The sequence below is a fragment of the Saccopteryx bilineata genome, chromosome 2, assembly GCF_036850765.1.
Source record: "Saccopteryx bilineata isolate mSacBil1 chromosome 2, mSacBil1_pri_phased_curated, whole genome shotgun sequence".
In the NCBI taxonomy this organism is placed as follows: Eukaryota; Metazoa; Chordata; class Mammalia; order Chiroptera; family Emballonuridae; genus Saccopteryx; species Saccopteryx bilineata.
The window spans coordinates 357,700,002-357,713,172 of record NC_089491.1 but is presented as its reverse complement, the minus strand read 5'-3'; the positions used below and the strand labels follow the sequence as shown (position 1 = coordinate 357,713,172).

Genomic DNA, 13,171 nt, shown 5'->3' with positions numbered 1-13,171 from the left:
ACTCTCTTATTTTTATTTATTATTTTTTATTTGAGAGGAGGGGAGATAGATTCCTGCATTTGCCCCAACTGGGATCTACCCAGCATCCTTTGTTTGGGGCCCATACGCTGCCCATCTGGGGCCATGATTGCAACTGAGCTATTTTTAGCACCTGAGGTAAAGGATCAGATCCATCCTCGGTACCTGGGGCCAATGTACAGAATCAATCAAGCCATGGCTGTGGGAATAGGAAAGAGAGGGGGGTTGGGAGGGTGAGAGGGGAGGGAAGGAGAAGCAAATGGTTGCTTCTTCTGTGTGCCATGACCAGGAATCGAACCCAGGACTTTCACATGCCAGGTCAACGTTCTACCACTGAGCCAACCAGCCAGGGCTACTCTTATTTTTATGGAGCATGTCCTGCTTTCTGTATTGTAGAAAATTTCTTGAGATTGCATGTTTGAAAGTGTAATTATTCTGTCATCATACTTGATTGATGATTTGGCTGAGTTTAAAATTATGGGCTTATTTTTTCCAAAGAATATACACCTTCCTTCATCTGTGGGGGTGAAGGAGGGATTGTCATGGAGCTGCAAGGAGTGGGGCTGTCAATCTAGCTGCTCATTCTGCTGATGCTCACTCGTGCCCTCATTTTCTGCCTCACACCTCACTCCACCTCCGTGACTCTCAGTACCCTTACTTCCCGAGTCCTTGTTTTTGTGACACGGATGAGCTTGCTCTTCCTGGGCATCTCCCTTAACAGACTCCTAGGTCTCAGTCTCCTCTGCTCTTCCTCTGTACGCCAAACCAGCTATGGGTCTTCTGTGTGCGTTTTATTTCTGAAAATCTTGGACATTTCTCATCTACTGTTGTCTTATTGTTCCCCTTGTAGACTGATGTATTTTATTTATTTCCTTTTATTTTAGTGGAGTTGTGGGTGGGATGGGAGATAATCACTTATGTTCCATCCCTCAGATTTAACCTGAAATCCTAAAACTTCTCCTTATAGTGCCCTTCAGAGTCTATGAGACCTTTTGTCATGGTAGAGATGCACATTTACACTGTGGGAGAGGACAGTGGGTAAACCTGACTTACTTCTCTGTGTGCACACAGTCCTCCATGCGTCCCACACAGGAAGAGCAAAGAACCTATCTGGATTAGAACCTGTCTGGATGGTTAGATTCACTGGTATATTGGGAAATCGAAAAACAAGCCAAGGAAGATAAGCTGTTCCTTGTATGTTCTTATCTCTTGATAAATGATACACTTTGTTTGTGGTTGTTTTGTTGATGTAGGGAAAGCTTTCTCAGCCTGTAAGGAGTAATAGGTTAAAATGTAGAAGACAAGTCTATTAAAATATGCCTGGGTTTTACAGATGTTCTCCTCCTCTGCTATACTGTGGCCCTCATGTGACCGAGCACCTGCATCTTCTAGCTGTTTCTGATCTCTTGTTTTTGTTTCTGATCTGAGTGTTACAAAGTGAGAGTTGTATTGATCAGATCTTGAAAAGTTAGCCTAAGACAGTTGACTTCACTTAGTAGTCTCTATGTGAGGGAGAACTTAGATTTTTTTTTCTTTAATGTCTCCATTTCTCCTTACCCCTGAAGAAAGGCACTGCTTTAGTGACCAGAGGGAGCAGATGCTATAGCCTGGATGTGAATAAAAGAATGATTGTGGAAGGAAAGGCTTAAGAGATGCTTTTGAAGAAAGCAAACTTGTCAGGACTCCTGGGTTGAAAAACAAGTCAGGAGACTTACTGAACATATGGATTTATCTTTATCCCCTGTGTCTCTACCCAACTATATGTCACTAAAAGAATAAATAAAAGTTAGCAAGAATCTATAAATTATAGCAAACAACAAATAGCAATTAAATTTTGGAAGCGGTTAGACAAATAGCAGATCACTTAGCAGACCAGAGAGAGCCAAGTGCCTGATGAGGGTGAAGCCAAGAACCAGGCTGATTTTTGCGGAACCTTGGTAAACTCAGGAGTGAGAAGCACTGGGTGCTTGTGAGGCATAGGTGCAGTTCAGGCAGAAAATAGGAGGCTGGGCTGAAACTCGCCTTCTTGAATATAGCAGATAGGTAAGATGGCCAGACATTTAGTGAAAGCCATGAAAGATACATAGACTCTTCTAACAGATAAAAAGAACTCTGAGGAAGCCAAGACAATGCAGGAAGAACAAAACATTAAAAACAAATTAAAATTTATATTCTCTGAGAAATAAATGAGGCTCTATCATCATGAAACAAGAACAGGTATTATTTTTAAAATACTTTCAAAGACTAAAACGAAAGTTCTTAGGAATTAAAAACATGCCCTGGCCGTATAGCTCAGTCAGAGCATTGTTCCAGAGCACAGAGGTTGCTGGTTTGATCCCGTCAGGGCACACACAGGAACAAACTGGTATTCCTGTCTGTCTCTCTCTCACTCTCCCTCCCTTCCTCTCTGGCTAAAAATCAAATAAAAATTAAAAATATGGCTGAATAAATTCACTAGAAGGATTTTTAAAAAGTCAGATTCCTTAGGAAGTATAATTTTTTTAAAAAAGGAATAGATAATAGGGAAGAAAATATTTTTTAAATTAGAAGATTATTCTAGGAGATCCATTATCTTAGCTCCAGCTGCCATAACACATATTATAGGCTGAGCGTCTTAAACAACAAAAATTGTTACCTTATAGTTCTGGAGGCTGGGAAGTCTAAGATCAAGGGCCTTCTTCCTGTTCTGCAGATAGCCGTTTTCTTGCTGTATTCTCACGTGATGGAGAGAGAGATCCTCTCTCCTGCCTTTCTTTCTTTCTTTTTTTTTTTTTTTCTTTTATTGAAGCTGGAAACGGGGAGAGACAGTCAGACAGACTCCTGCATGCGCCCGACCGGAATCCACCCAGCACGTCCACCAGGGGGCGAAGCTCTGCCCACCAGGGGGCGATGCTCTGCCCCTCTGGAGTGTCGCTCTGTTGCGACCAGAGCCACTCCAGCGCCTGGGGCAGAGGCTAAGGAGCCATCCCCAGCGCCCGGGCCATCTTTGCTCCAATGGAGCCCTGGCTGCGGGAGGGGAAGAGACAGAGAGGAAGGAGGGGGGGGTGGAGAAGCAAATGGGCGCTTCTCCTATGTGCCCTGGCCAGGAATCGAACCCGGGTCCCCTGCACGCCAGGCCGACGCTCTACCGCTGAACCAACCGGCCAGGTCCACTCCTGCCTTTCTTTTATAAGGACACTAATCCTATTCATGAGAGCTTTTCCCTCATGACCTAATTATTTCCCAGAGGTTCCACCTTCAAATACCATCATCACCTTGGAGATTAGGCTTTAAGATATGAATTGGGTATGTTGGGTAGACACATAGGATTTCAGTTTATAGCATCCAACATATGAATAATAGGAGTTCCAGAATGTGAGAACAGGGAACATGAGGAATGGGGAGCAGGAAATTCTCAAAGAAATACTGTAAGAAAAATTTCCAGAAGACTGTTAGTCTCTAGATTACAAGAGTCATCAGTTGTCCACTGCAAGTTAGTGAATGAGTGAATAAATAAATGAATAAACAAATAGAACAGAACACACCATGGCACATCATTTTGAAAAGGAAATTTGAACATTCAAATATAAGGAAAATATGAAAAAATGTCCCAGAGAGTTAAAATTGGGCATATTTAAATAATCAGGAATGAGAATAGCATATTGTTTTCAGTAGCAACGCTAACAATATTAGAGCATGCTTTTAAAATTTAACCTAGAATTGTGTGCTCAGCTAAATTATGAATTAAATACGAGGGTAAAATAAAGACATTTTATGTATGCAAAGTGTTGGAAAGTCTCATTCCTGTGTGCGTTCTCAGTAAGCTACTGGAGCACGCATGCCACTAGTGCCAGGAGCACGCTGAGAATGACAGGATTTAGGAAACAGTAGCACGGAACTCCCGGAAAACTGGCTGACACTGTTTCCAGAGAAGAACTTTTCAGTGAACATAGAGAGCAGCTGCTCCTGACTGGAGGAGGGGACAGAGCACTCCAGGAGGAGTGGTTCCCAGAGGGGAGGCAGGGTCAGGAAGGCTGAAAGGAGGAGAAAACAGATTGTCACTTAATGTGTTCGAATATATAAGAGATACCTTGTTGTTTCATAGTATGGTGTATTCATAATATAAAGGAATTGGTGATAGGAAAGCAAAGCAAATACAAAAACAAGGTAATTACTTAATGACGCACATGGTAATTGGGACTGCTTCTCCCACTGAGGATAACTCTTAATAGAAAAGTGAGAGTAAAAATAAAGCATGCATGCTGGAAGGCATCAGGAGGTCAACCCGGTGACGAAGGAGAACTGGGGCAGGATACTGGCAGAGACACACCGTGGAGTGTCAGTTGTGGAGGGAGATAGTGGCATTTGGGATGACTTTTTCAGATCAGAAGGAGGTGGGAATGCAGCGCTGGCTGTGGGGGGTGCCACCCTGGTGAACTTTCCTCGCTCTTACTTGTGACCCTGAAGTAAGGGTGACCTGGAGACCAGTAGGCCCTCTCTGGGTGGGACTCCACTCAGCTCCAGGTTATCCTAGTTCCTCAGACTGGATTGAAGTGATTCTAGACTATTGCCCCCCCACCCCCAACCCCACCCCCCGTGTACCAGGTAGAAGCTAACAGATTTTCTCTGAAGGCATAGAACATCACCTTAGGACTGAATTGTTTTTAGAATTTCCTAGTGCAGGGTCTGGTATGTGGTGAGAAACAACGAGGCAGCAGACAGGCACAAGAACAGAGCAGACTGACAGCAGCTCCAAATGTTAGACTTAGAGTGACACTGCAGTGACAAGACATTGAGCCATAAATTCAGGAAGCTCTAGAAGCCCCAAGCAAGAAAAATAAAAATAAATCTTATATAGGTATATCATAGTAGTGTTGAAAATTCAAAGATAAAAGAAAATCTTAAAATCAGCTGAGGAAGAAAAAAAGAGAAAGAGGAACAATGGAAGCTAGAGGCTCTAGCATATCTTTTAAAGTTCTAAAAGAAAAAAACTCCCAATCCAGAGTTCATAATTCAGCGAAATATATTTCAAGAAAGAAGGTAAGAGAGGCTTCAAACAAAGCTGAGAAAATTTGTTACTGGTAGACTTTCATGATAGGATGTATTAAGAGGATATTTTTTAGCCAGAGCAAAAACAGCCACAGATGAAAGGTAAAAAATATAGAGAGGCACGGATTTTTTAAAAGGTCAGTATGTAGCTAAGTTAATATTGACTGTATAAAACAATAAACTAATGTCTTATAGGTATATGTGTACATTTAAAACATATAGTAATGCCTGACCAGGCAGTGGCACAGTGGATAGAGCGTCGGACTGAGATGCAGAGAACCCAGGTTCGAGACCCCGAGGTCGCCAGCTTGAGCGTGGGCTCGTCTGGTTTGAGCAAAGCTCACCAGCTTGGACCCAAGGTCACTGGCTGAAGCAAAGGGTTACTCTGAAGGCCCGCGGTCAAGGCACTTATGAGAAAGCAATCAATGAACAACTAAGGTGTCGCAACGAAAAAACTAATGATTGATGCTTCTCATCTCTCCGTTCCTGTCTGTCTGTCCCTATCTGTCTCTCTCTCTGACTATCTCTATAAAATAAACAAACAAAAAAAGTACTGATTTCTTGATATAATCTAAAACCCAACTCCACATTCAGACTTTTGTCTAAACCATGTGTTCTTATAAGTTGGATCCTGCTTCAAGGCACATATGAGAAAGCAATCAATGAACAACTAAGGTATCGCAACAAAAAATTGATGATTGATGCTTCTCATCTCTCTCCATTCCTGTCTGTCTATCCCTATGTATCCCTCTCTCTGACTCACTCTCTGTCTCTATAAATAAATAAATAAAATAAAACATACGGTAACAATAGCATATTAGCCAGGGAGATCGATAGTGTTCTAAGGTTCTTGCATCTTCTGGGAAAATGGCAAGAATATCAGTTAATATTAAACTTTAAGTCAGGATTCCCACTGTAATCTAGAGTGACTGCTAGGAGGATAGGAAAGGAGTAGACTGTCCAAGTTAATAACAAGAAAATACTGAAATGAAAAATTACAAAATCCAAAAGAGGGCGAGAAAGAAGAGGGAAGAAATACAAAGTATTTAGTGTTTTAGTAGTAGAAGCTCAAATATGTCAGGATTACATTAAATGAAAGAGAACTAAAAGACGAAAGATTGTCAGTATAACCAAACAGTTGGGATGGGAATGGGGTGGAAGGAATAGGAGGAGGGGGTGAGTGACACTTACCTGCATTTACCTTTTTTATATAATTCTGACTTTTGGAACCATGTAAATGTTTCCTGTATATCCTTCCAAATCAGCATTGATGGGGGAACCCTGAATTGGAATACAAACAGAAACTGAATCTAACTGTAGGTCTAGTGAATAACTAAACCATGCTAAAGGGAGCAGGGACAGATAAGAACTAGTCTAAGTGACCTGGCCAGATAGCTCAGTTAGAGCATCGTCTCAAAGCACAAAGGTTGCTGGTTCGATCCCTGGTCAGGACACATACAGGAACAGATTGATGTCCTGTCTCTCTCTCTCTTTCCTTTCCTTTCTCTCCAAAATCAGTGAAATAAACATTAAAAAGAAGAACTAGTCTAAGTAACTATTGAACATAGTATTTTGACTCAAGGCTCTCTGACTAAAGACAAAACTGTAAACACATACTAGATTCTAGAGGATAAGTTTCTCTTACAGAGTGGCATGGGTTAACAATTCTGAAACTACTTTCTCTATATTTTCAGGTTGATCAAATAAGTAAGCATATTGTGAATAATGAGAGCTAGGTTTCTGGGGGAAGGGGACAGTAAATCTGTTGAATTGGGATTGGAGGTACCATGAATTTATAGTTTTTGATAGATGCAGAAATAATAACATGGAGCATGTGTGTCTGAGTCTCTCTGACAGTAGCACACCAGTAGCAGTGAGTACACTTGGTACCCAGACCTTGTTTCTAAATACTGTTTTCCATGAAAAGGTACCAGGGCTCCTTGGAGAAATGACTGATGCCTAGACTGGGGCTGAGAAAATGTAAGAGGAGCCTGACACCTCATGTTGAGCCAGAAAGGAAGTGTGCAGAGAATGATGGGGACGTGTCAAGGGGACCCAGGAGCCAGCTCCTACTGGCCAATCTTGGACATTTTGAATGTCAAAATAAGTAATAATAGAAATGAATTGCTAACTGTTGGTAAAGTAAGAATCTGCAAGGCCAAGCCTGTATGAATAAATGAAAGAAAGAATGAATGAATGCATGCATGCATGCTAAGGGAGAGCTCTTCAGTATAGTAGAATGCCAACTACTAAATGGAGACGGAATGATGGAATTGGAAAATCAATGTTGGCAACCCTGTAATAATTGATTCTGGTAAGTTTGATGAGAAACAAGGTATTTGCATAGTCACACAGTATCTCCCCACAGTATACGTATTAATTACAAAGGGAAAATAGTAACTTCACAAGGGAGAAACCTGGCAGGCATCACTGTAACCAAGGGATAGAAATGAATACTCAGTAGAAGCACTGAGGGGACACTATATTCTTCTGTGGCATTTGGTCCAAAATGTGTGACCTGAATTAACCATGAGGAGACATCAGACAAACCCAAATTGAGGGACATTATAGAGATATATATAAAATGCCTTTGCTCTTTGAAAAGTAAGGTCCTGAAGGACAAAAACTAAATAATGATCCCAGATTAAAGGGGAGTAAAGCGACATCACAGCCAATTAACATGGGGTCCTGGCTTGGACTCTGGACTAGAAGTATTCTTTTAAAGGACATCATTTGGACAATTGGCAAACTTTGAAAAAGGTCTGTAGATAAGGTTAGGTAATGGTATTGCATCAATTTTAATGTTGTGATTTTTATAATTATGGTTGTTTAAGAGAATGTACCTGTTTTGGGAAATGTAAACTGAAGCACTTGAAGGATATCAAGTCTGCACCTTACTCTCAGTTTGGAAAAAGAAATTTTGCCTTTGTGCGTGAGTGTGTGTATGTGTGTGTGTGTGTGTGTGTGTAAATAAAAAGAACACAACTTTGGAGTCTCCTGCCACCCATCCCATAGGGAAGGTGGGTACCCACCTCTCTAGCACGCATTTAGGCAACTGTCAATGGTGGATGTGGGTTGGAGCTGGGGTGCAGCTAGTTAGTTTCTGGTCACCTCTGGTTTCAGCCATCTCAAGGGTGAGGTCCATCCTGTCTCTAGTACAGGCCCCTCTCACTAGCCTGACTTTGGGATCTGAGTGTCATCATCTTAATATCTAGAAAAATAAGACCTCTCACCTTGTTTTTTTTGGCCGTTACAATTTTTGTTTAGCTCTTTGGAATGACTTGGTAAGTTCCCCAGCCGAGTAAGAGAATGGCGGCCATGTTTGGCCATGTGTATGTTTAGCTGTGTTCTTTGTCTTCCAGCTTCTCAGAAGAGCTGGTAGATGAAGCTCTGGGATCCGTGACTGCTGAACTTGAGGATATGTGTGAAGATTATGCGGACGCTGTGTTCACCTCAGAATTCTTAGTGGCTGCTACCGAAAGGCGCTCCGAGGCGGGGGCCCGTCAGGTCACCCTGGAGAAGTGATGGCACCACGCTTTGTTTCAGGCCACAGCAGACCTTTACTCTCAGCTGTCCATCCAGGCCTAGGAGGTGCTGCCCACTGGAAAGAGGACAGGCCAGTGAGGTCATCCTCACTACACTTTCTCATTGTCACTGCAGTGGTGCTGGTAGTTTATGTTGGAATGTGTTCTATTTATTAGTATCCAGGAAACATAAATTAATTATGACAATGCAATGTTTTCTGAATATATAATTTTCTTATTGATATATTATAGTCATCCACTGGCTCAGTTTGGTGATCAGAATGTTTTGAAAAATAATAGATTGATAGATTTCATATAGGGATTCAAGTTGCCGTTGAGGCCATGGGTGGTGTCAGTGCCAACAAAAGTGCAATTGCTATCTGGTCCCATCGCCAGGCACATGTGTCCATCTTGGGCAGTTACCCAGCTGGACCGCTGTCCCCACTGGGTACAGACTCCCGAAGCGCCCAACATTGGGTCACATTGCCAAACCTGCCTGTCGCAGCTCATTATGAACAGGAACCCACCAGTCACCAGTGCACAGCCGTAAACACACATTCTCTGATGTCTAATTCTTGGGTGGTTTTTCACATTTTGAGTTCCTCATGGTCTTCTATTGCTGTCGGTTGACATACTCTGATTTACAAAACCTTCTCTGAATTCAGAGGAGATTTGAGGACATCGGGAGTGGGCCTGGCCTTCTCTGGTGCCGGCTCGAAGGTACAGAGCCCACTCCGTCTCTGGGGAGGTCAGACCTTTCCACATTTCCAAACCGCAGAGAAGTCTCATATGGGAGAAGAGAGCTGATTTGAATAGTGTGAACACCTCTGGGTCTCCAGTGAAAGGAAGGAACTTAGAGCCATAATAGCTTAGTCCTTGAACATCTTATAAGTCATATTTTACCAAGAGGAAAACCTGTATTTTCAGACTCTGAATTCAGAAAAAGGAATGTGTATAAAAATAAGGCCACTGCCTAAGAAAAGGTACCCTCAATTTTTTTGCCTGAGGCTTGGTAAAGAAATGTGAAGAATGAGTGATGTGAGATGTACCCATGGAATAATGTGAATTTTTTTCGTGACGTATTGTGTTGTCATTTGGGAATTTTCTCTGAAGTATTCCAGGTGATCATTTAAGCTGCTTGATCCCACCTATTTGTACAAAATTGATTTTTGTTTAATGTTAATGTTTTCTTGATTAATCTTATACAACTTCAGAATTAAAAAGACTTCAAGGGAAATGCAAGGTTTTTAATTTGAAGTAAATGAGTAACTTGAATTGACAGGATTGTCTGTCATTGATAGCTTAAAGTTATTTGTGTGACTGTTTTTACTGTGCTGATTTTTTAAAATAAACTCAGTATTTTAAAGTATGTAGATGTGTGTTTGAAGTAGTTTACATCTTTTTTTTCCACAGGCAAAGTGAAATGTGATAAACAAAAACCACTGAGAATGCTTTTATATTTGATGTGAACATAATGGATTATGTGCCACTCTTAGCAGAAAGAAATAAATGATAATAAAAGCTAACATTTATTGAGCTCATACTGTGTACCAGGCATTGTTCTAAGTGCTTCCCGTGTATTAATCTATTTAATCCTCATATCTGTGTGAGGTAGATACCATTATTGGTCTTATACATTAATAAAATGAGGCATAGAAAGGGAGAGGCATGTGATCAAACAAATCCATATTCAGTGAAGCCATGATCACGGAGTCAGTCTCGTAAAGATAATTGCCACAACTTTGAGAATGCGTACAAATGCATTCCCCTGCACTTGTCCCCACTCAGCACATCCTAGACGTGGTTGTCAGGAGCAGTCCCTTTCCTAAGCACTTCCTGTCTGCTGAAGCATCAAGTCCAGGCTCCTTTGCTTTGTTTCAGGATCTTTCCAGTCTCTCCTGCTCCTCCCACCAGATGGGCCTCCCCCTCTCTGGCTCCGTGTGGGTGAGGCTTACACCTGTCTCCGTGTCTGGGTCTACTTTATAGTCCCAAAGAAGCAGGAAGTGAATCCTTCGAATATCAATATTCCTCTTTGTAGCCTTGCCGTATCTGAGACCTCTAGAGTTTTTGTTATTCATGAACTAAGGCTATGTGTGTAGGTCATTCTCTAATCCCCTTCCATTTTCTCGTGACCTATACATGATTATTTCCAGAAACAGACATGCTTGAAGGTAGCATTTCTTTGTGACTTAGGCTGCTCCAGTTTACAGAGGTGATGCAATTTATAAGTCTGCTTTTCGTACTCTACAGCCCCGGCCGTGTGGGGGTTTTTACCATGTTTACATGCTTGCCTCTAGACTGTTTAGCTCCTCAAAGGCAAGGTCTCCACCTAGCATGCACTTGGTGTTCAGTAAATTCTTTTGAGTTAGGAAGGCACACTTTCTTGGGATGGGTTTTGTACAGGGGTCTGTGATAGATCATCTACGAAAATTTGTTAACCCTTTGTGGCCCGATGTAGGATGCTACTCACAAATAGCTGCGGATTCCCTCTCTGAAGTCGTGATGCATTTGGACTTCAAGGTCAGAACCTCAGGTACTCGTCTCCCTCCTAAATAAGGGGGTCGCCTCATGGCCCTGTGCTGCTCCTGGCCCCGAGTGCCTTGGCCAGCAAACCAGTGTGGGTGCATGGGCCAGCAGGCTGGGTGGCCTGGGACTTCAGAGGACAGAGAGAGGTGCATGGGGCCACAGAAATGCTGCCCTCACAGTGCTGTGGCCCTTCTCCCTCTGCCTGGTGGTGCTGCAGGCAGGAAGCGCTGGGCGTCAGGAGAGAGATGTGACAGCAGAGGCTTTTTCTCCCTCACCTCTCTTCCTTTCTCACAGTCCGGCTGCCCTGGAGGACAGAGGAAGTGGGCAGGGTGGGGGGGCTGCCTGGAGGAGGCATGGACTGCTGCACTGGGCATTGCTGGGTCCGGAAGGCAGGAGTAAGGGTCTGAGTAAAACCCCTGGGCCAACAGGAAAGGAATGGGCTCTACACCCAGTCCGAAAGTTTCCAGTTTTCTCTGGGCCAGTCAGTGTAGGCTTCCTGAACTCGTGTATGTTTCTGAGAGGAACTCATTTAAGCAGCGTAAGAGGTTTGCGAGTTCCCAGCAAAACCTATAAATCAGGGGTATCCATACCCCACACCACCACGCTGTCACCATCGCCCTTGAAAAAGCAACAGGGGCAGAGTGGGAGGAAGGGGAGAAAATTAGGGTACAGGGGGAGGGGTAAGTGGCGATGGCCGAAAACTTGACTTGGGGTGGTGAACTCACAGTACAGATGATGTGTTGTAGAATTGAGCACCTGAAACCTCTGTCATCCCAATAAATTCAATAAAAGGGAAAAAAACAGCAGAAAGGCAGTGGCATGTCTACTCTTACCAAATACTGGCATTCATTTAGCTCCCTGTTGGTTCAGGGGCAGAGATCTGGGATCTGTTTCGACACTGGCATGCTTATTAGATGTTTGAGCCCAATAGCATGGGATACATTGGAAGGGCTTCCACTGGACATCCTGAGTACTTCCTATTAATCTTCAGTAAGGGCCTCAGGAAATCTCAGATTGGGACCCCAGGGCCTGCTGTCAGACCCAAGTGCACTTAGTCAACCGACCCACCATGCGGATCTCACTCTGATAACCAGACTACCCCAGACTGTCAAGGGTTCTGTGACCAGGTCTTCTCCCCACAGTGTGGCTCTAATGCTAGGTCCCTCTCTTGCTAGCCTGCCCAAGGCCCTGTTCTTCTAACACTAGGCCCCGCTCATTCCCACCAGTCTTCACAGGACCTGGGCTGCAGCTTCTCACCCTCAGCCTGGGATGGGGACTCCAACACTGTACCCACCCTCCTGGATGTACCCCTGTGTCTGCTGCCCTTCCTAGTGGTAACCTCACCCATCTTTCTTGAACCAAACCTGCTGCTTCTCCCTATTGTTTCTGGCAGGCTTCCATTTACTTGACCCAACTTTGCTGTGGCCTGCAGCTGGGTCCATCCATTCCTGCCACCAAGCCTGCCCCTACCCCAGCACCCCAGCACCCCAGCACCCCAGCAGGTGTGTCTGGAGATCGGCTCTGCCATCCTGAAGCCATGAAATAAGTAAGACACCTTGGTTCTCACCCTGCCCTCCATGGTGTGCCATGGGGCTGCTCCATCCCCGTTCTTCTGGGGCGCCCACGGGAGCCACTGGCCTCTCCTTGCCTCCACTCTTCCTTGTCACAGGGAGGCCTCTCCCCTTGGGAAGTCCATGCCATCTGTGTATGCCTTCCTTGCTGGTGTCCTTCATTCCCCACGAGAACCCTTGGTCTCTCTCTCTTTGCCCAGACCAACACCTTAAAATCCTTTGTAGAAAACCTTAAAAAGTCCAGTAGTTTCTGGAGGATTCGTACAGCAAAAGCTGCTTGTTTTAACTCCTCTACCTCAGCACCCAACCATAAGTGTGGCCCTGGGAGCTAATCATGACCCAGAACCTGCTGGTCCTCTCTCCTGTCACAAACATGCTTCCCCAGATGTTGTGGCCCTTTGCTTTCATTGCAACCCTCCACCGGCCCTCTTTCCCTCCCTCCCTCTGGGTCTCTTCTGACCTAGCTTTACTCCTGCCCTCCCCCAGCCCAGCCTTCCTCACTGC

At 43.9% G+C, this 13,171-nt stretch overlaps 1 protein-coding gene across 5 annotated transcripts in view; it reads left to right on the top strand.

Moving 5' to 3' along the window:
• Positions 1-10,101, top strand: part of KIAA0753 (KIAA0753 ortholog) — a 56,711-nt gene extending 46,610 nt beyond the window's left edge. For all 5 annotated transcript variants that reach the window (XM_066262947.1, XM_066262945.1, XM_066262946.1 and 2 more), the window contains one exon: positions 8,409-10,101. In XM_066262947.1, the coding sequence (XP_066119044.1) occupies positions 8,409-8,571 (163 nt within the window). In that variant the 3' untranslated portion in view covers positions 8,572-10,101. The remainder of the gene's footprint in view (positions 1-8,408) is intronic.
• Positions 10,102-13,171: the final 3,070 nt, after the last annotated feature.